Raw genomic sequence first — 22,368 nt, forward strand, 5'->3', positions numbered from 1 at the left:
AGCATTTTTGTTAAAGACCCCCACCCTTATTAAACCCCCCCCCCCCCCCCGCATTTTTTCTTGTCTTCTTTGTACAGGCTCAATGCCGGCCTCGGCACAGTTTGTCGTGGATCTCCTTGCCTCAATGGGTATTGTCGACTACGACCCTCTCATTGTGCCTCAACTGCTTGAATTTGCGCATCGTGAGTGTGTGCTCAGTTTATTATCGAGCAAACCAGATACTTGGTGCCGGGCCATCGCTTGCCACGTCTCACATGGGGGCTGCGGTGGGCATGTGGCAATGGCTTTCCAGGGCATATGACTTCACATCTCACTACGGCCCAGCGCCTGGCTGAGCATCGCACAAGCACAGCGGATGCCGTGCGCATCAATCGGCGTGACTTGCAAATGGCAATCAAGGGCTCGGCTGACATGGTGGGCGTACCGCCCCCGCCCCGTGAGTTCTTGATCGACTTTGCCGAGGAAAAGAATCGCACTCCTTTGCCCGTGGTCGACTCGAAGAAGCAGGACGTGCGCTTGCCCCCAGCGCGCTACCGCTTGACCATGCCCAACTACACAACGAAGCGCGACAAAGTACGAACCCTGGCCTACAGTGCGCGCGTCACATCTTGAATGAAATGTCCACAGGACGTGCTCGGGTAGCCACCCCTCTTAATGCAGCCAGCGTTGACTCACTTGACTTGCTTTCTGCCAGGCCAAACGCGCACAACCGGCCGCCTCGCGCGGACCATGGCAGTTGTATCCTACCAAGGTACGCCGATCCACTTCGACTCTCTCATCTGTTCCCGACCACACCAGGCCGCTGGCGTTGAATGCGTTTGGCTGGGCTGCCTCTTCATGCCTGCCCTTCTTTGGGCAAAGAGTGTGCGCCCGGCCAACTTTCATTGTTTTTCCAATTGGCTTTGGCATATGGACGTGGTGTCATATAGAGTTCGGTTGAGGCGGCAGAGCAAGCCAAGCGCAACCGCATCGGCCGCAAGCTTAAGGAACAGCAGAGCGCCAGCACGACCGACGCCATTGACCACAGCGCACAGGTGTGTGGCCCAACGTGGCTGCTTCCATCACAATCACTAGCTTTCAGCTCCGCTCGCCTCTCCAGACCTCTCACTCATCACCTTTTGTTGACCGATAGACCATGGGACAAACAGCAATGGATCAAGACAACGATGACTACGATTAATAGAATCGAACCATCACCAGCCCGTTCATGTCCATGCGCTCACATGCGTGCGTGCGTGCGTGCGTGCATGCCCATGCCCACCTTTTCTATCCCCTTTCCCTCTCTCCCTGTCTCTCTTTTGTCTCTTCCCCGCTTTGTGAGCCCGAACGAAAAGCGCCTTCTACCCACCCCGCCCTCATCCCAAAGCTCATCCAGATCTGAATTCATCAAGACCAAGACGAAGCATGTTATGTGTGTGAGAGAGTGAGTGCTTTCAATTTGTCAGCATTTTGTCGGGGTCTCAATTGTTGTTGAACAATGGCCAAGCGTCAACTTCTTTTGTTGAACGCAACAGTTGGTGTCGCTCTCGATGTAGTTATTGTCGTCTCCCACGAAATACATGTAATGTACTGTGCGAAAGCTGATGGTAGTAAAAGCAGCAAAAACAGCAGAAGAAGCAGAACGAGCCAGCGTTGAGCATACGACTTCATTTCAAGTCTCGGCACGACGCGGTGCGACATCCTGACTGCTCCTGGTCGAGCGACGTCTTTTTCCTCTTCTGCTACGGCTGCTTCTTGCTTGCTGTGGTTTGCATGCGTGCATCGGTGAGTGTGCACTCCCTTCCCCTCTTGTGCTGGCTTCGTGGGTGGGCATCGGCAACAGAGCAACGGCCTTGCCAGGCCTGCAATGTTGACCCGTTGGCGCACTGTGCGGCATTCATCTCTTAGCGCAGATTGACGATCTGAGAGTTTCGGGTTCCTGCTGGTCCCTTGGCGCCTCGCTACCCAGTGCCGTGTAGCTGGAGCCCGGCCGAGTGATCCAGGCGCGCACCGTTCCTCGCACACAGCTGCTGGTGGCATTGCTCTTGTCTCGACAGAGTCGCCTCGTGGCGTGGGTTACGTTCGTGCCGTGCTCGCGCGCGCGCGCCGCATCGGCTCCTTCTTTTGCCCTGCGTTTCGCTTGCTGCTCCAGTACCTCGATAGCGTGATCCGTTTTCATCCAAACTTCGGGGCGCGTGAGCGCATCCCGGCCGTTTTTCCTGTCTTCCTATCATCGATCGGTTAGCATGAAAGGTTGGTGAGCCTGCTCGCAGCTTATCCGTTGAACGGGACTTTGTGGCTCATCCTAACATGTCTGCTGGTTTGTGGCATGCACGGACACCCCCAGCTGCCAGGATGACGGTGCAGGTATGGGTGGCCCTGTCCCTCTTGCTCAGCACCGGGCCGTGGCTCGCGGTATGCACCACGACGTCCTCCCCCACCACGACATTTGTAGCCAGGTATGGCAATTTTTTTTACTTTGTTACTTTTTTTTTTTTAAAAATATCCATGCCACTTTCCTGGCGTGTGCTATGTTGATCCGGCTTGGCCGAGCATAATACATCATGCCATACGCGAGCTTCTTGTCGCCATTCCTGACTTGGTTCATTTTCTGATCCATATGTCGTCTCAGTGGTGACGCAGACGATAGCGGCTCGGGCACGGGCACTGCTCCACCAACGACCATTCCCACAACGTTTTCGACGACGAATGCCGATGATGGCTCTGGTGTTTCAACCACCTTCAATCCCAGTAGCTCCACCCCGTTGGCCACCACAACACTACCCACGGTACCACCAACCGCCTTCACCACGGCAATGCCCGCCACGACCACCCCCGAGGCCAACAGTAGCACAACTTCCAGCCCCTTGGCCCCGACGCTAGGCCCAAGCCCTGCCGTATCCACCACGCCGCTGGCACCGAGCACCACTCTGGAAGCCCCGACTGAGGATACCGCCAGCCCATCAGGCACACCGCCTGACACCACGCTGCCACCCACAGCCCCGACAGGACCTAGCACAACAGAATCCACTGGCTCAGGTAGCGTGGGATCTTCCTCAACCCTTCCGTCAACCACAACGTTGGTCTCGACCACAGCAGCTGGTAGCACTACCATGGACGGTTCGGGCGTCGTCACAGTTGTCTCAACAACGCCACCGGGCACAATTTCGAGCACTCCGCCTGCTACAACTTTGACCACGCAGAGTACGGCACTGCCCTCCACGCCACTTGCATCGTCAACCTCCAGTGTAAGCGTGCCCCTGACCACAACTGATGCAGGATCGGGCGGTGGACCAACCACGCCGCCCGTCTCCACCGTCGTAACAACCGCCATGTCCACGACGGATGATGGATCGAGCGGCACGCTGATGACGACCACGGTCCCAGACACAGTGTCCATGACCACTAGCACAACGGTGGCTGATGGCTCGAGCAGCAGCAGCACGCTGGTGACTATCACTGTCCCGGACACAACGCCCATGACCACCACCACGGAAGATGGCTCAAGCAGCACGCTGGGAACCACCGCCGTCCCAGACACAACGCCCATGATCACTACGGATGATGGCTCGAGCGGCACGTTGGTTACCACCACCGTCCCAGACACAACTTCCGTGGCCACTGGCACGACCACGGCCGATGCCTCGAGCAGCACGCTGGTGTTTACCACCACTCCAGCCCCCACACCTCTGACCACCACCAGCCCGACCACCACTCCAGTTACAGTCACGACAACGAGCGGTGATGATGGGAGCGGTAGTACTAGTACCTTGACGACTGCCGAGCCCATCACCACGTCCACCTCTGTCGATCCGGTGACCACCAGTGATGGTTCAGGCGAGCCTTCTTCCACCACTGTATCATCGACCACCACTGCAGAGGATTCAACCACGACCTTGCCCACTTCTCCAACACCCGTCACCACGACCAGTGCGTCGGCACCCACCACGTCAAGCGTGGCGACGACATTGCCCACCTCGTCGGCACCCGCCACTACAACCTCAAACCAACGTTTTGCCTTGCCCGTCGGACTGCTCTTTAACGACGTGCCATTGGATGACTTTGCCCAACTGGACCTTCTTAATGCCCGCCTAGGCCTCAGGTAACCGCTCTTGTCGCCCTTGTGTCTCGCCTTTTTTGCCTTGCCACAGCATCGCCACCTTGAGGGACATTGTGGATGCTCACTGCCACCGGTGTGATGCTAGTGGCGCTGCGGGTGTGCCTGGCCCGCGCGTGGTCGCCTCCTCTGTGTCAGCTTTTGACGCTCGGCGTCGAGCTGAGGGTACGCGATTGGATGCATACATTACCGATTTTCCCAGCGAGGCTGATGCGCGCAATGTGGGCGATGCGCTTTTGGATCAAGGCTCCATCACTGTCTCGGACGTGGGTGTGGGCACAATTGCCGTTGGTGCCCCAGTGGAACAGTCTTCCCTGGACCTGACACCTCTGCAGCTTGGTACGCCTGCCTGCTTGTGTGCGCCTTTCGGTAGCGCAAGGGATTGGCCTTTGTTGTGTTGTTTTTTCTTTGTGGGTCTAAGTGAGGCATTGTTTGGTCTGGCGACGGCGTTTGCCCCGCATAGACACCACAGATGGAGTGGGCGAGGGAGAAGGCTCTTCGCTCAACGACGATGACGATGACGAGCGCGAGTGGCGAATTGCAGCCATCCTTGTGGCGACGCTGCTTGCTCTGGCGCTGCTGTTGGTCCTGCTTCTTGTTTGGCGCAGGTGGGTTCGACCACACGAAACACATGCATGCTATCGTGTCTTTTGCACTTTGATTTTTCTGAGCCCTATTTCCAAATTTGTCTTGAACTCGGATCCGCCACTCGAGTTGTGCCTCATCGTGCTCACTGTGTGTGTGCGCGCTGCACGCATTGTGTGACGTGTTTCCTGCAACGCGCAGGAGGCATCAACGAAAAGCCACACTCGATATTTCTGACGAGATTGCGGGTGAGCCTGAGGCAACGGGTGCTCAAGCACGCCGATACCAGGCCGACCCCTCGTATGCTAGCCCAATGGCCTGGCGTGCCATGGAACCCGGCATGCGCACCCCAGCGACGCTCACGCGGGTTCAGTCCAAGCCGCTGTTTCATGACACGTCCCTCGACGAGATTCCAGTTTATCACGAAGCACACAAGATGCCCTTGCTACACGTCAAGTCGGGTCAGCAAGGTCTGTATCTGTGGCTGTGCTTATCTGTGTGTTTCTCCGTGTGTTTCACTGGGCCGTTTGACGTGTCAGACTCTGCTGTTTGTTGTGGCTTTGCCACATCGTTCAAGCTCTGCATTGTCTCAAACAAGTCGCCTGCCTTTGTTGGCCACACTTTAGGCTGGCAAGTGTTGCAGTCACCGTCCCGACAGCATGCGCGGCCCTCCAGCATGCACCAGCATAGTCGGCCCAGCGGCGTTCGCGATATTGGACTGTACCCTGTATAAATGTTTCATCTAGTGGTTGGGTTCGCTTGCGACATGACAGGCATACTCTGCCACTCGTGTCTCGTTGTTGTCCGTAGAGTCATGCGTTGTCGATGATGTCTTTATCCGAGCCTTTTCGCCGATGCTCGCCAATCCGGACCGAACATCGGTTTCGTCTGCTGCGCAGATACGGTTTGTGTGTAAAAAATCATGCGGCTTGGCAATTTAGCTTTTCTTTTCGGTCTTTCTGTTTGTGTTTGGCTGTGTTGACTCGAGTTGCGGCGCGTCTTGATGTGCTTGTGAAGATACTTTTCACTTGGTTGTAGCTCTGTGCGCCGGTTTGTGTGTAAGAATTCACGTTTGCGCTCGTTACGAAAAAGTGATGAGATCTATACCAACGTCATTATGGTTTAAAGCCTTTGCGAGGCGGGCGGGGTCAGCCATATACCGTCTCGCTCGACAAAGTTATTGGTGATTGCGCCTTCGGTCAGCAAGCCGCTCTCTCACCAACACCGTTGACTCCCACGATCGTGCGCTCAACCTTGGAGGATGCTTCCCAGAAGCAAGCAAGAAGCGCTTGTAAGAGCAGAGAGCAGAGCAAATTGCTTGGGAAGTGAGAAGCCAGTTTCGGAACAAGAAAACTTCAAGCGTTATTTTTAGACGTTGAAGAAGAAAAGCGCGTCATGGAATGTTATGTCACGCTCGACAAGTCGCCATTTTCTTTCTCGCCAACCTTACGATCTTTTCCAACCTATCCAAGCAAGTTGTCCAAGCAAGTTGACGCGACGGTGGTCAGTCCTGTTGTGCTTCTCGACGCCGACTTTGGCCGTCTCCGCTTGTGTGTGTACGTGTGTGCGGTTCCACCAAATCTCTATTTATAGGGTATTCTATAAATAGAGCGTCGTTTGCTTTCTCTTTTGTCATCTCTCACTCACTGCGTGCTCTTATTGTTCGCCGACGGCTTGTCGCCGTTGAACGTGTTGCCACCTGTCCGACGACGACGACGCGGTGCTGGGCATCGATCGCAGGCCGATTCGAGCTTTTGGTTTCAGAGATTTCAATCCCAGCAGGCTCGCCATCCTTCCTTCGCGCCCTCTTTGTGCGCTTCTTGGACTCTAGCGTCCAAGCATCCCCATCGCCGCACACGAAGAGGTATAGGCTCTGCCCTTCTCGCGTGAGCTTGTTTGGTATCTGGTACCTTCGCCGCGCTTTTCTCCAAGAAGATAGCCCAGGCCCCTCGCCAACAACTTTTCAGCACGGTTCGTGAGCAACACACAGCCTCTGCTGGGCCTTTTCACATGAGCTATCGCGATGAGTCGCAACTGTTCTCCCCTCACCTGCTCTACTCGTTCGGGTTCTTGTTGTTTTATTTGGTGTTTTTTTCCCGTTCCTTTGTATGTTGTTTGGTTTGGTGCTGTGCTGACCGCCGGACAGTTGGGCATGTTGGACACGCACGTTTCCACGCAAACCTCTGCCCTTTCCCTGCTGGAGAGCCCTTCGTGGTCGTTTAGATCCCCCACCCCATCTCGCTATTGTACAAGTTCTGCCCCAGCACGCTTGGCTTGTGTGGGCTTGGGAGCCCTGGCTGTTTCAGCTGCCCCCACCGCCACCACGATCGCACGTCGCGCCGCCTTTGGCATGGCGGCTCCAGCAGCAGACGAATATGGTCCGTAGTTATCCATCCCGTAGTTAGCCATCCCATCACTCCGACTTTTTGCTTCAAATCTCCGCTTCTTGTTTCTTTGCGTCTTGCCCCTGCTGTCCTCGCGCCAGCTTGCCCTCATGTCCCTTTCCCCCCCCGTCGTCTTCCATCCTTCTGGCGGCCCCCTTTCGATGTCTTGCTGTTTAGCTCGCTGCTCCAGTCGGGTCTTGAGCCGGTTGTACGGGTACCCCAGTGATGAGGATCCCAGTTCGTTTGGCATGCGGGCCAACATACAGTCCTGCCGTGCTGCAGTCCAAGCCATTACCGCCGCCCGTCGTGCAGGGCACCCCATCGCGGTGGAGAAAGTTGCCGAAGCCGTGCACGATGGCTGGGCTCTAGCCGCTCGCACCGTCTGGGATGCCACCAAATATGGCTCCGCTCTAACATCCACGTCAGACTGCAAGACAGCCCCCTCGACACAGCCCGGTCCGAGCCGGCCTGGCGCCAAGACTGTCAACCCCCACCCCAACTCCAGTTCTGGCCCCAAGTCGGGCAAGAACCAACCAGCCCTGTTTCAGAGAGGTTGTTTTGCCTCACAATCAGCTTACGACAAATATAAATCACGTGTTGCCTTGGGCGCCACGCCCTACACAGAACTCTCCGACGACGAGAAGGCCAAAGACCGAGCCATTGTCGAAACCATTCTGCAACTGCTGCAGCGTGAAGGTCAGCTGCATGATCGCGACATTATTCGTGAGGACGTGAACATCGCAAGACGCGTTCACGATCTGAACAGCGTTGTGTTTCTTTAAGAGTTTTAACAAGTGACAGACCGATCACATTTGTCCCTTGTCTCTCTTTCGCTCTTCTCCCCTGAGACTGTCCGTCATATTTTTCCTCCTTTTGTGAGATGAGTCCATTTGCAGCCGACTCTACGCGTTTTCGGAATGCAGTTGCCAAGAGCACACCAATTCTTGGATGCCTTGCACGATGCCGAATTCTTTAGCATGGTTGTTCGTCCAGAGTTCATTCCGCCGTGCTGTGACCATGTTCATTTGGATCCTCAAGTTGCAGAATTTGTTCCATTCTGCTGCGAGCCTCGTTTCTTTCTTTTCCGGCTCTGTCTACCCTCTTTTGACTGAACAATTTATTTGTCTTGCTTGCTTGCTTGTTGATTGAATTCCTTGCTCAAGGCGCAAGATGGGCAAGATGGGCTCGAGCGCCTCCGCAGATTGGTGAATAAAACAAGTGAGGGATATGACAAAAACAAAAGAGGGGTGTCACGACTGAGCAGAAATTAAAAAAAAAAAAAGGAGTAGAAGAAGAAGAAGAAGAGCGTTTCCAAAGGTCAGCCATTCGTCCTGGCAAGCTGGGCTCTTGCCTCAATCCATTTTACTCAGCTCAAAACGAGTATGCATCAATTCCTATCAGGTAGGTAGGAGCCGTGCCAACCGAGTGAGAATAGCAACATTGCATCCAGATGGCAGCCCAACCGTACCTCATCCGAATCCATGGGCAGATTGCCAAACCCGCTGTCCGCGTTGGCCACCACGCTGGGCAGGTTCTCCTCCACCCAACGCAGATCCTCATCCTGTTGACACGCGCCCAAAGACGTCAAACGGACCTGTCAGGCAGGGCACCGGTAGCTCCCATGTGGAACGCTGGGTCGCATGTTCGGAGCTTACATCATCTTCATCAAAATCCATGCGCGCAGGTTGATTGCGAGATTGCAGGTTGCGCATTTTCATGGCATCTTGCTGAAAATTGGGTACCACCTGTGTTTGGCATTTGATTGGGTCGTACAGCCAGAAAAGTTGCGTGAGCGGATGCGCGGCGCCTTGATCGTCTCTTCATCCCGTTCTCACCTCGAAATCATCCTCGTCGTCATCGTCGTTGTCGAGCGCCGTGTAAGCGTAACGTTGGTTATTCTGGGTCGGCCGCCACAATACCATGATGGCTGACAAGATGGCAAAGAAAAGCAAATGCCAAAAGCTGTGCACCAGCACGTAAACACGGCGTGAGACCAGTGCGCTAGCGGGTCAAGCCGACAGTCCCAACTCTTGGACACGCCCGACATTGAGCAAGAAACCGCCCTAGACGTACCCCTCTTGCCACCACTCGTTGCGCCAGTCATCCTCGCCCGCAGAATCCCGGACGTTTTCGTCGATCAAGCTCCAAACGATAAAGATGATGGTGGCAGCCACGCACAAAATCAAACACCACTGAAAGCGCGTGTACAACTGCAGCTTCACCTCGTTGTTTCTAAAAAATATTGCAAAAGAAAAAAAAAAAAAACATACACCTTGAGACGGGATAGCACAGGAGGCACTCCACTCACACAAAACGCGAGATAAAAAAAAACCTTGAACCGACCGGAGGCTTAGGATCTTCATGGTATGGGCCAAAGACATGAAAATCCACCAAATCAATGCGGCATCAATGATGGACATGGGAACCACCGTAATGACGTCTGCATTATCATTTGCAGAACCCTGCAGTGTCCCGCATGAAGATCCGGCCCGTGTGTGAGGTCAACAGCACGCCAAGATGCCGGCAAGCAACGAGAATGCACATTCAACATGTGGTCTCAGCCAGATTCATACACAATTCGACCCCAAATATGGCAACCGAATGCAAAGAACAGCACGAGAGACCATGAATGGGTTCACAACAGAAGTAGCTCGGACATACGCGCGCCTGTGCGTGGGTGATGCCATAAGTCGCCGCGAAAAAGAAGTAGGCCACACCGATGGCCACAACTTGCTTCACTGACTCGCCAATACGGGGCCTAGCCAATGCGATTGGCATGAGAAGCAAATTCCTTTTAACCTGATCCTGCATATGCAAAACAGGAAAAAGGAAAAATCAAAACATACTTCACAATGCCGTAGCCCATGCTAACAACCAAGGCCAACAAACGCGCGGCCGTGTTCTTAGCTGCAAACAGCAGTTTGGCAAAAATCTAGACACCCCAAAATGGAGAGCCGGAATAGAGAATGAGAATGAAAACCCAGAATGACCGTTGTATCCGCATGAAATGAAAGAAGAAAAAAAAAAAAATCAATAAATACAATGCAGTGAAATATCAAGGTGAACATGACTCTACTCAAAAGCAAATGAGAAAAGAGAGCAATCTCGTACCATCACGCCATGGCTTCGAGTTCCGTGCTTGTTGATGTGATCCAAGTCACCAAAACTGACAGACATCTCGAGCATGCCAAGGAAAACGACAAAGCCGATCCAAAATTGCACACGCAGTAGATCCTGTGTTTGGCACATGCACCAGGATGAGCTGACTACATGCTGTTGTGGAAAGGGACGGAAGCAAGAAGGAGGTGGCCAGCGAGCTACGAGTCCAGCCTGAATCAGAGCGAGCAGACTAACCTTGTAGTAGCAGGCCAAGTAGGCCGTCCAGATCAAACCCAGACCGAGGTACAAAAGCCCCATGATACCATAAAAGGTGCGCTCGGGCCACAGCGCGGCCGACAAGTAGCCATGAGTGTTCATAAAGGTTGTGGTTCCTAAAAGAATGTTGGCAGAGGCCGTACGTTGACAGATTGAGGAGGCAACGTTGACCAACGAGAAAGGATTCCAAAGCAGCGTCAGCCAAGGACCAGAGCAAACAGTCTTGCCGATGTTGCGCGGAAATCTGAAACCAAATGCGGGCCAAGCCGGAACAGAAAACTGACCGGAAATGAGAGGACCAGGATAAAACTGAGTGGTTGAGTTGATTTCCGAGTTGAAACTCTCGATCCACAAGGAGTAATATCCACTGTGGTCGAAAGGAGCGTTGGCGGCTTTGAACTTGGTTGACTGTGAGCTTCCCGGTTTGCAAATAAAGTGCTTGGCCGTAACCACACGAACAATATCGGTGCGGTACTGAGGGAAACCAGACCAATGCAGCAATGAGTTTGGCAGCAAAAGAATGCACGATGCCAGGGACAAAGGCGGGCGCAGAAATGACACCTCAACTGCAAAAAGAACCACAAGCCAGAGCAGGCACAAACCAAAAGACCAGAAATGGAACTGCAGCCAGTGCCATTAGGAATGTACAGGGACAGATCATCGTTCAGACCATCGACGGTGGAGGCCGCGGGTGTGGAGCTGGTGGAGTCTGCTGATGCAGGTGGAGATGGCACCCCGCCATTCTCGGGACCGCGGCGAGCCTCGCTGGTGTTGGTACCTATACATGCATGCCCGCACAAACCACACATACGAGGCCTTTTGTAAGACCTGGCAAACCCTGGCAGGCCGCCTTTGACACCATGATGCACTTCACGATATAAACTCACCTGAACCACCTTGTAGCACGCGTCGGCCGCAACGAGCTGTGGCATATGTTGGTGTGTATTGAGCCTATTCGGCCCGAGATGCGGATCAGCGCCGAGGTGTGAGCGGCGCCAGGGTGGCATGGTGAGAAGGCCCAGCGTTTTCGGCAAAACGACGGCCGCCCAGCTACATACATCGTGGACGTAGATGCCGTCTGAGATGGTTTGAACCAGAATCAAGGAGACGGGAATGTGTTGGTCCGGGCAGTCGACTACGAAGCAACGAGGCGCGTCGATGAGAACTGAACTTGGTGCGGCCGGCATGCTAAGCTGAATCAGATTGAATAGCCTTTGGAAGAACGTGATGGTGGCGACGGTGAGTTGGAGGGGTCACGGAACTGGCTTATAAGCCTCTTACCTTCCACCTCGATGAAAGGACGATTGGCGTTCTCAGATGAGGCTGCGAAAAGGGTTTCGCTGTGCATATGACCAACAGTATTGGAAAACGTCTTGATGGTTCCATTGGCCACGGCCAGGAGTGTGGCCAGCAGGACTAAGCCAGCCCGCAACGCGCTAGCCCCGCGGCCGACATGCCTTGGCATGCTCATGTTTGCCTTGATTCTTGAGCGCATACAGGACACTAGCAGGAATCAATCAAGGGCCGAGCAGCTCACAGCGTCGCGACTGCACTGCCAGCTGCAAAACGCAGCAAGATGTCGCCCGCTCTACCAACCCCGACCACGCGCAATGCCCCAGTGAGTGTGTACCTCCAGTAGCTCAAACCCTCACCAAACACCCGACGCGGCTCACGGCAGCCAACATGCAAGCGCAAGACCACGCTCGCGAATGCATCTCCAGCCCAAGGCTACCTCTTCTCTCCCTTCCCCAGCGGTTGCCGCTGGAATGTGCCAACACCGACAACGAAATCCCTCTCCTTCTAAATCTCTCTCTCTAAATCTCTCTCTCTCTGTCTCTGTCTCTCTCTCTCTCTGTCTCTGTCTCTCTCTCTCTCTCTGTCTCTGTCTCTGTCTCTGTCTCTCTCTGTCTCTGTCTCTCTCTGTCTCTCTCTCTCTGTCTCTGTCTCTGTGTCTCTCTCTCCCTCTCTCTGTCTCTCTCTCTGTCTCTCTCTCTGTCTCTCTCTCTCTCTCTCTCTCTCTCTCTCTCTCTCTCTCTCTCTTATATTTCACAAGGGAAAGTATGACAATGTTAGACTTGCAATTCACCGTTAAAAATTAGATATGGTCACTGCATTCGACTGTCGTATCGTGCCAGTCGCTCTTGCGCAAGCGGTGGAACTGAACGGCAGCCCGAATGAGAACGAGCCCGAATGAGAACGAGCCCGATGCAGAACAACAGCTCCCCAGCCTTGACGCCAACAGCAAAACAGCAACTGCCACAGAGAGTATACTGCAAATCCGTGTCAGCACCTCACCTCATCTGCTCCATTCGACCCCTTCCCAGCCATAGTTTTGAAAAAAAAAACCACCTGTTGTGTGAACACACACACACACACACACACTGATCGTAGTTTTCCATCTTTTGGGGCTGGAGACGCCCAGTACTCGTGCTCGTACCTTTTTTTTTTTTTTCTTGAAGTGGAGTTGCTGCTCCTTATCCTGCCCACGCCCCATCGTCATGGCGCTGCTGGCTCTTCTGCGTCCAGGTCAAAGCAGTGCCGCCCGCTTTGCTGCGCCGTCGGCATGTTGGCTTCATTTGCAGTCGCCGATCAGCACGCGCGACGAGGCCTCCGAGGATGCAGCTCTGCTCAGGCCCCAGCCCAGGTTGTGGCAACAGCGTGCTCTTAGCACAGGCGTGCGCCATCTACAAGCCGCGCAGCCAACCACCGAAACCCCTGCCTCCGAAGATGAGGCCAGCAAACCAGCAAAGAAGGGCTTTTTCCACTTCTTATCTCGCGATGCCATTGTCGCACGGCCCGATTACAACCGCTTCCTGAATGTGCCGTTCAGCTTCCTCATTCAACTGAGCGTCGGCTCAGTATACGCCTGGAGTGTTTTCAACGCCCCTCTGACTCGCGAGATTGGTGCTGTAACGGCTGCCGCCGATGATTGGACCCTTTCACAGGTCCTACCCATCTTCTCCCTCTGTGCCATGACCCTTGGTGCCACGACTGCGCTCCTGGGTAGGTCTGCTACATCTGACCTTTGCCAACCCAACATCAAATTGTCTTCTTGCCAATCGCTCACTTTGTGCATCGCTGTGCCAGGCCCTTGGGCGGAGCGTCAAGGTCCCCGTGCCGTGGCGGCAGCTGCCGCCCTGGCTTGGGGTGGTGGTCTTTTGATCACGGGTGTTGGCACCGAATTCCACTACCTCCCGGCACTCTACCTTGGCTACGGCCTGCTCGGTGGTGTTGGTTGGGGCCTTGGCTACATTGCCCCCGTCTCCAATCTGATGAAGTTGGTTGCTGCCCGTGACCACTTTTCACCACATTGGACCTCTTGTAACTCCGCCTGGTGAAGCATGCTAATCATACTCCAATGACCGGTCGTTTCAATCGGTGATAGGTGGTTTCCCGATCGCCGCGGTCTAGCCACCGGCCTGGCGTTGACGGCCTTTGGCGGCGGTGCCATGCTGGCCACGCCCATAAACGAGTTCCTCTTCCAGCTCTATTTTGAAACTCCCACGTTTCTCGGCAGTGTACGCACCTCGCTCTCCCTCTCGCTTCCCAGATGACTTGCAGGTGCTTTGCCCTTCCTCGGCAACAATCGTGAAGCAAACGCACGCGCTCTCAAGCGACTCATCAACGATTTATTTGCTTCAGGCCGACACGGTGCAAATGGTCACGGAACAGGGCCGCCGCTATGCCGAAGTCGCGGGGGAACTCAAGGAAGTGGTCGTTGCCAGCAAGACTGACATTGGTGCCCTTGGCTACGACAACGTGAGTGGCAAAGAAAGTTCAAGGCCTGCTTGCACTTGGATCTCAAAGCCTCACAGCACGAACTGCCAACTGCCCTCTTCCATAGCTGGAGCCGGGTGTTTATGTGGCCGGCTCTGGCAACACGGGTGCCGCCAAGACCTTTCTCACTCTAGGCACCGGCTATTTTACCGCCATGACCTTGGGCGCAGCTGGGCAACGTGTGCCACCTGCTGGCTGGGTGCCCGCGGTTCGTACACTCACCAGTCGTATCGAGGCAACTCATCCACGAACCAAGTTGCTTCACCCACCCGCACACACGCACGCACACACACATGGGGGTTGGCCTGCTCATTGTGCGCCGTCGCTTGGCTCCCACACACTCAGGGTTGGGACCCATCCCTTGCAGCCAAAAGCGACATGATCACCACTGCCAACGTCCACCACAACACGGCACTCAAGACTCCTCAATTCTACCTCCTGTGGGCTGCTGTGGCTGGCAATGCCATCGCCGGTGTCACGGTCATGAGCTGTGCCAAAACCATCATGTCTGATGTCTTTGGCGCTGCCCTGCCGGGCATTGTGACCGGCGGATTCGCCGCTGGTTATGTGGCTGCACTGAGCGGTGTTAACATGTTGGGTCGCTTTGGTTGGGCTGCTGCCTCCGACTATCTGGGTCGCAAGAACACGTACTTCCTCTTTGGCCTTAGCGTTCCCATTCTAGCCGGCCTTCCCTCCCTGACCAACTACCTCATTGAGCATCCCAGCCCTGTACCTCTGTACATGTTTTGTGGAGGCACGGCTCTGGTCGTGAGCTTCTACGCTGGCCTTTTCTCAGGTACCATTGGCGGGACGTGCTTCATTGCGCCTGCCTGTGTTGCGTGCGGCCTTTTGTCATTCGCCCACTTGCCCGTTGCTGCCGTTTAACGCGGTGTATCTGTTGCTCTGTCTGTGCACAGTGCTGCCTGCCTACCTGGCCGATTTATTTGGCCAGAAGCACGTCGGAGCCATTCATGGTCGTCAGCTCACCGCAGTGCGTGCGCCGCCTCCACAGCCGTTGCATGACGAACTCACAGGCATCTGCATCGCTTGCCCGCGAGCTCACTGCCACGCCCTTCCTCTCCCCTGATCTGCATAGTGGTCGGCCGCTGCTCTCGGAGGACCTCTTTTGCTGTCAACCATGCGCAACAGGTCGGTGATACCTCTACATGGCTCGCTTGTCGTGCCCACTGCACTCTGGGCAGTGTGGCATGGGCACGCGTGTTCACAACAATCTTGGTGCCACCAGCTCGTACACATCTGCAGCACAGGACTTGGTGTCCAAAATTGACCCCGCCGCCTTCGAGCGCAAATTTGGCGCTGCCATCGACCAATGGAAACACCTGTTGGACACCAAAACCGTCACAATTGGTGCGCTTCCGTGAAGAAGAAAAAAAAAAAACATGAAAGGGCCGCGGTGTACCCGTGCGCTGACAAGGGAGACCGTCTGCTTCGCATGGCAACCTGCCCACTGACCTCTTTTCTTCCCGCTGCTCTCTCCGTCCCCAAACTCAGCGCACCTGATGGACATTGCCCCGCCTGGAACCCTGGACCCGACTCCGGGGCTTTACAACACGACTCTGTACAGCATGAGCGCTCTGCTGACGGCTGCCTTTATTTGCAACAGTCTGCTTAAGTGCGCTCATGCTTTTTTCGATTCTGCGCCCCCGCGATATTGTCGGAAATCCTCACGAGGTCTTGTGCCCGATGTAATTTGGATGAATTCTGTCATGTAGGCCCGTGGATCCCAAGTACCACTTGCCTGAGGGCACAGATGTCGCCGCCACTGCCCCTGTGCGTAGTGAGAAGTGACGGATCTCTGCGCATGAGTTGTGCACCAATTTTTGTTCATGTCTCAAAAAAAAGTAGTAAGCAAAATCTAGCTACGAAATGACTCTAGCTACGAAATGACTCTAGCTACGAAATGACTCTAGCTACGAAATGACTCTTAACTATGAAATGACTCTAGCTACGAAATGACTCTAGCTATGAAATGACTCTTAACTATGAAATGACTCTAGCTACGGAATGACAGTGTAAAATTTGAGCAGGCAGCCACGCTACCAACACAGGTCGATGGTTGGGAAGCCACCGTTCAGAACACACGCGGTAGCCTCGACAAGGTTTCATCAAAGCTGCTTGCCATGAAGATCCTGTGTTGGTGCACGGTGACTCCCAAGGCAAGCACTCATGCCCATAAATACGATACGGGGGAAGGGGGTCCGAGGGCAGAAAGGGTGGAGAAAAACAATCTAGACAGGCAGGCCTCACAGGCCGTGCCTTGTCTTGCTTGAACGGCGCATCAGTGGCTGCATCACCAGCTTGATGCCCATGTTGAGCCCCATAGAAGTAAAGCACAAGTCTTTAGGATCAGTCGCACAGCTTGGAAAGATCGTTGTTGAACTTGGCATACACTTCAGGTCCGTTCAAGCCCTGATCATTGGCTGTCAGGGCCAGCCAGGTGCAGTAATCAGCCGTGGTACGCAAATCGTAATCGATCATGTCAAGTTTGGCGTAATTGCCCACGATGAAGTGGTGCTTGCTGAAGCGATCGTCCATATGATACACGTGGAACATGCGGGCACGGCAAATATTATCCTTGCCCCCGGTGGGCACGTCCATTTCCGGCCCCTTGAAGCTCACAATGTTGTCGTTGGTACCAAGAAGGTGATTCACCGCGACCTCCTGCGAATAGAGAAGCATGACACCCTCCCAAAGGCCAGAACCCCACTCACAGTTTGTGCCCCTGGGACGAAGAAAGCTGGGCAGGCGACAACCGAGGCCAGGCGAAAAGAGGTGCTTTCGTAGATACAACCCCGCTGCCATGGTCAAATCGCTGATTCGCAAGACCGTGTCGACAGGTCCATAGAAAGAGGAGGCAAAGTGCATCTCGTTGATGTACTTCAACCCGGCATCTGCCGCGGCCTCAGCCAGCTTGGCCTGCGAGTAACGATTGTTGTACTGTCCATACCGCCCGGGCATTTTGAAAAAGCCAAAAATTTTGCGTGAGCGGCAGGCAAGATGCGGTGCTAGTCGGCAAGATGAGGCAATGAAGCAAACAACACATCCACAAACTCAACCAGAAACAAACAAATTTGATCCCCTCAAAGAAGGACGTGCAGAACTTGCAACACGCACGTACCCCAGCGTTACGCCCCATGTGGGTGGCATCGACCCAAAAGTCACGCATGCGAGGCGTGGGAAACGTGTCGGCGTCGGCTCGCAGCAAAAGGGTCCATTGACGCAAGAATGGCCTCGTGTTTTCGTTGACCAAAACTTCGATGCTGAGAATCAAGACGACATTCACCCGGAGTCAGCACCACGTTCATGGTGAGATTCGAGTCGCAGCCCCCAAAAAAATGATGACTAATAATAAATAAATAAATCAAACAAGACTCCACGACGGGCGAGCGCATGCAACGTACCTGTTGAACCAGCCGTCGTATTCCTCGGGGTGACGTTGGGAAGCACCCACAAAAGGAATGACCCAACACACGCCAGCGCTCGACTCAGACGGTGGGGCCAGGGTGGGGTCGAGAGGTTTTTGCTCGCACTCTTTAAAGTCACGCGTAATGTTGGCTAGCATCTTGATATCACCATAAATGAGAACGTCAAACTTTTGATCAGGCTGATTGAGTCGCAGCTCGCGCCAGGCCAGGAGCCACCAGCGAATTTGAGTGTACACGGCCAGGTATTTGGGGGGTTGAAAGAACACGACGACTCGACGATTGACGCGGGTCTCCGGTACAGGCTCAGCGCGGCTGACGGCGACTCGCTCCAGAGCACGCTGCACAACGGGGCGGGTCTGATCGATAGCGGCTTGGCGCCGCTCTTTGAAGGTCGCAGTCCAACGTGCCCAGTTGTCTGCGTGAGGCATGATATCATTGGTCACGCGCATAAACCACTGCGAAGCGCTGGCGTTACAGGGCGCAACAGAGCACTGCGAAAAGCCTTCGTTGTCCACCATGCACAGCCCGCGGTGCTGATTGACCAAGCCCTTGCCATCAACAAACTCCCAATGCTGAGTGGGGTCTGAAGCACGACAAGGTACAGTCACGACCATGTTGCTCTTGTCAAGCCCCACGCAATACTCGCCCAGCGTTGGGTCAAAGTTGCCCATAAACTCTGCCACGATTGCGCACATGCGTCCCAAGGTGAGAAGTGTGCGTGGTAAAGGAGACGGGTAAAGGTGTGGATGCGCAGCAGTGCAGCGTTTTGGGGCACTAAAACAGCAGCAAACACCACCAAAGAGTGCGCGCAAAGGAGGGGGGGGAAGAGGGGTAGCGAAAACTACGCACGATCTTTGAAGAGCAATTGCTGACGATGAAAGTGATTGGGATGACAAAGATCCAGAATGACATGGTCGTGATCATTGCGGGTGAGGCATCTGAAATTCGCCGTAGCCACCCACACGAACCGCACGGGTACCAACCAGAGCAAAACCGGTGAGTGGAAAAAGGAGCCAAGGAGAGAGAGAGAAAAAAAAAGTGGTGCAAGGAAGCGCATAAGAACACGAAGGCGCACGAACGCAGCAGTTGCGCACTCGCCGTCACTCAAGGCAAGGGGAAGATCAAGCATCATACCGCAGATAGTTCGAGTCAGTGCTGAAGATCCACACGCGCTCTGTCGCATTGAGCGGTTGGCCCGCGAAAAAATTGACGGTCGGGCGGGGACCTAAGTGTAAAATGTCAGAGACCACGCCTTGGGCGTCAAATTCGTTGTAGAGCTGATCAATGCTGGTGTAGTTTGCACGGCGGCGCTGCAGCTCAATCTGCTGCTGCTTTTGCAGCTCGAGCTGCTTTCGGCGATCTGATGACACCTTGGCTGCGGTGGGGGCTGCGCGGCGTGGCGTGGTGGTGGGGGCGCGCGGCACTTTTTTGCGTTTGGGTGGGGCTTCCGTGGCTCTCTGCACTTCTTGCTCCAGTTCCTGACGGACCTGACGCTGAGCTTGTTGTACTCTGTTGGCGGCACGGGTTTTGCCACGTCGCACGTGTGGGCGTGGCGGTTCATTGTCTGGCTGCACAACTGCATCCGCGGGCACCACGACGCTGCGATCCGAACTGCTCAGAGTGTTGTAGAAGGAGAACCCGACCAAAATCAGCACGAGCAGCAACAGCAACATCCGGACAGCAGCCACAAGACCCGCCATGGCGGCGGTCAGCCTGATAACGCGACTGTGGGAAGAGAGAGGTAAGTGGGCGAAGGAGCAGGCGCGAAAGGGTCCACCGCCCGTCTGCGCAAAATCGAAGCACCGAGCACAGAAAGTAAATGCAAACGTGGCACATTGGATTCGTAAAAAACCAGGCACCCGTCGAGGCATGCCCAGGACTACAAAGTTCGTCTCTCACACACACAGAGTCACCAACACCCCCTCAAGAGGTAGCTAGCACACTGCCCCAAGAACCTCAGCACCGAGCTCGCCCACGAAACACACACACACGCACGCACATACATACAGCCGAGTCAGGGTGATCGTACCTCAGCTCAAGAGAGAGAGGAAAATCCACGTTAAAGACAGTGTGTAAATGTGTTAAACTTCACACTTCCGTACACTCAGCTCTTTCTTTTTTTTCTCTCTCTCTCTTTCTCAGACCGACCAAACCAATTCATTTCTCTCTCTCTCTCTCTCTCTTTCAAGAGCGAGATGGAGGCGCTTCAGGCTGAGAATGAGCGACTGCGGGCCCGCGTGGCTGAGCTGGAAGGGCAGATGAGCGAGGCTTTGGCGCGCCCTAAGATCGAGAAAATGAGTGCCGAGGTCGTGGATTCCAACCCTTATAGGTTTGACATCTCAACGCTGGCCACCGATACCATGCCTGCCTTTGACGCTCACTGGCTGCCGTGCTCGATAGTCGTTTGATGGCGCTCCAGCGCATGAAAATTGTCGAGCGCTACGAAGACATCCGTTCCTGCTCCGTACTGGTTGTCGGTGTGGGCGGCGTGGGCAGTGTGACTGCTGATATGCTTACCCGCTGTGGTGTGGGCAAGGTATGCAGATCCTGTCTGCCTCTTTCAGCGCCAGAGGCGATCAACCGGCGCCGTGGCACACTGACGACCCCTGTGGATTGTCGCCCCTTCAGCTCATCTTGTACGACTACGACAAGGTGGAGATGGCCAATATGAATCGGTCCGTGATTCGGGCCCGTCGCCTTAGCCCTTCCACCGCTCCTTTGCCTTGCCCCAAGGTCATGCTGCCGTACTTATCGTGCCCACACCATGTCATATTTCGTGCCATAGCCTCTTTTTTCAACCACACCAGGCCGGCCTGTCCAAGGTACGCAATCGCCTCTGACCTCGCCTTATTCGTGATGCCACCTTGCTCCTCACTCCTTGACAACCGCATGCCGCCCACCCAGGTCGATGCTGCCAAGCGCACCCTCGAGTTCATCAATCCGGACGTGCAGATTGAGACGCACTGCATGGATATTACCACGCTCGACAATTTCAACCAGCTCTGTCACAACATCAAGTGAGCCCGCATCACATGTCTTTTTTCTTTACCTTGATTCAACTTTCTAAAAGCCGCCATTCGCTTTCAAATAACGGGACACTCCTCCCCTCAGAACGGGTGGTGTAGACGGCGGGCCCGTAACCTTGGTCCTCGGCTGTGTCGACAACTTTGGCGCCCGCATTGCGCTCAACCAGGTTTGAGCATTGACTGCACATGCACACCGTGTTCACGCGTAAGAAAACTCCCACTCCTCAACAGGTCTCTGTTTTGTGCCAACCAGGCGTGTGTTGAGTCTCGACAAGATTGGATTGAGAGCGGTGTTAGTGAGAATGCCGTCTCAGGCCACATCCAGTTCATCTCACCCGGCAAGACTGCATGCTTTGAGGTTTGTGATTGGGGAGCTCTTGAAACCTCGTTTGAGCCTCAACACTAGCAGCTATCGGCACTGACACCACTCATGCTTTCCTCAGTGCGCTCCACCACTGGTTGTCGCCTCTGAGATCGACGAGCGTACTCTCAAACGGTCTGTGTGATCGCTTGCTCGGTGTCGACCTTTCGAGCCTCAAGCACCATATCGCATTCCACCTTTCTCCTTCTTCTCTTTCATCTTCTCCCTTCACCGTGTTCAATTTTTGACTGCAATAGAGAGGGTGTCTGCGCTGCATCTCTCCCTACCACTATGGGCGTCACCGCGGGCCTTCTCGTTCAGAACGCGCTCAAGTACGTTGATCATCGGCCTCTTGATCTGGAATGTGTCGAGGCATTTCATATTCAACATGTCTTGATGCTGTTGTGGCACAGGTTCATGCTCAAGTTTGGCACGGTGAGCGACTATCTGGGATACAACGCTTTGTCCGACTTTTTCCCCAACTACACGATGAAGCCCAATCCAACGTGTAACAACCCCAACTGCTGCCAAGCCCAGACAGAATATCAGGTGAGCTTCTGCCTGCTGCCCCATCTCATTGCCCGCTGTTCAGTTGCCCCTGGACATACACGCTCGCCCCAGTCTTGCGGTTGCTTACCAATGGTATTGAGGAGCAGGCCCGCCGAGCCGAAGAGCCCGAGATTGAGGCACCCAAAGAAGAAGAGCCAGTGGTTCACACCGAGACTTTTGGCATCTGCTTGGTGGATGAGTCTGAGCTCGAACCCGACAACACGGCAGTTGCCCCAGGCCTGCGTTTTGAACATGAACAAGCGTCGGCCCCTGCCACACACGCGGTTTGTGAAACGCTCATCTAACAAATTCTTTTGGCCAGTGCGCGCTCACTCGTTTTAGTGATTAATCACCGTTCCATTCTCTGTCGTTTGCCAGGAATCGGACTTTGTGACTCAAACAGACTTGTCCGAGGAGGACCTTGCCGCAATGCTCAAGAGCTTGTAGGCTTCCAGCCACCTTTTTGTTGGCGTGGGATCAATGTAATTGTCTCAAGCGATCAATCGATTATTCATCTGGTTTTTTTTTTTTTTTTTTTTTTTTTGCCGAAGAATTTTTTTCTGAGTCAAGGCGCCTGCTGCTGCCAGATGGCTTTTTTTTTTTTTTCTAACTAACTTTGGCGTGCACATGCCAAATGGCCTGAATGCCGCATCCTGCACCAGGCTCGTTTGTTAATATCGGTTATTCTCAATTACTTTGCCGGCCCGAAACGCGCTGCATCAAATTGTGCCTTTCTGCGTTTACATGTGTGAATAAATACAAAAACTTG

General features: G+C 54.4%; 5 protein-coding genes across 5 annotated transcripts; 3 read left to right on the plus strand and 2 right to left on the minus strand.

Moving 5' to 3' along the window:
- Positions 1-2,334: 2,334 nt before the first annotated feature.
- Positions 2,335-7,847, plus strand: MONBRDRAFT_5888 (uncharacterized protein; the record flags this gene model as incomplete). Its single annotated transcript, XM_001743064.1, has 6 exons — positions 2,335-2,438; positions 2,612-4,081; positions 4,131-4,435; positions 4,560-4,704; positions 4,883-5,151; positions 7,243-7,847. 6 exons carry the CDS (start codon positions 2,335-2,337, stop codon positions 7,845-7,847), a joined length of 2,898 nt encoding a protein of 965 aa, XP_001743116.1.
- A 354-nt stretch (positions 7,848-8,201) lies between these two features.
- On the minus strand, positions 8,202-11,577 carry MONBRDRAFT_35943 (uncharacterized protein). Its single transcript, XM_001743388.1, has 13 exons — positions 11,499-11,577; positions 11,328-11,391; positions 10,725-10,914; positions 10,420-10,556; positions 10,177-10,299; positions 9,912-9,997; positions 9,727-9,823; positions 9,409-9,527; positions 9,139-9,297; positions 8,901-9,027; positions 8,721-8,810; positions 8,534-8,626; positions 8,202-8,459 (listed from the first exon to the last, which is right to left on the minus strand). Coding segments are annotated over exons 1-13 (1,329 nt in total). The 5' UTR covers positions 11,501-11,577; the 3' UTR covers positions 8,202-8,417.
- A 572-nt stretch (positions 11,578-12,149) lies between these two features.
- On the plus strand, positions 12,150-16,109 carry MONBRDRAFT_31270 (uncharacterized protein; the record flags this gene model as incomplete). The annotated part of the gene is made up of 12 exons (XM_001743065.1): positions 12,150-12,498; positions 12,967-13,443; positions 13,528-13,717; positions 13,826-13,958; positions 14,083-14,199; positions 14,285-14,425; positions 14,563-15,013; positions 15,135-15,208; positions 15,314-15,366; positions 15,464-15,585; positions 15,730-15,850; positions 15,951-16,109. 12 exons carry the CDS (start codon positions 12,150-12,152, stop codon positions 16,024-16,026), a joined length of 2,304 nt encoding a protein of 767 aa, XP_001743117.1. The 3' UTR covers positions 16,027-16,109.
- Positions 16,110-16,236: 127 nt separating this feature from the next.
- Positions 16,237-19,363, minus strand: MONBRDRAFT_31271 (uncharacterized protein; the record flags this gene model as incomplete). Its single annotated transcript, XM_001743389.1, has 5 exons — positions 16,237-17,175; positions 17,357-17,498; positions 17,640-18,339; positions 18,513-18,601; positions 18,798-19,363. The coding sequence occupies 5 exons, from the start codon at positions 19,361-19,363 to the stop codon at positions 16,585-16,587; spliced, it is 2,088 nt and encodes a 695-aa protein (XP_001743441.1). The 3' UTR covers positions 16,237-16,584.
- A 495-nt stretch (positions 19,364-19,858) lies between these two features.
- On the plus strand, positions 19,859-21,904 carry MONBRDRAFT_14568 (uncharacterized protein; the record flags this gene model as incomplete). Its single annotated transcript, XM_001743066.1, has 11 exons — positions 19,859-19,992; positions 20,064-20,199; positions 20,292-20,338; positions 20,449-20,485; positions 20,568-20,680; positions 20,775-20,856; positions 20,943-21,047; positions 21,133-21,189; positions 21,312-21,382; positions 21,464-21,599; positions 21,707-21,904. 11 exons carry the CDS (start codon positions 19,859-19,861, stop codon positions 21,902-21,904), a joined length of 1,116 nt encoding a protein of 371 aa, XP_001743118.1.
- Positions 21,905-22,368: the final 464 nt, after the last annotated feature.

The sequence above is a fragment of the Monosiga brevicollis genome, genomic scaffold, assembly GCF_000002865.3.
Source record: "Monosiga brevicollis MX1 MONBRscaffold_3 genomic scaffold, whole genome shotgun sequence".
Lineage (NCBI taxonomy): Eukaryota > Choanoflagellata > Craspedida > Salpingoecidae > Monosiga > Monosiga brevicollis.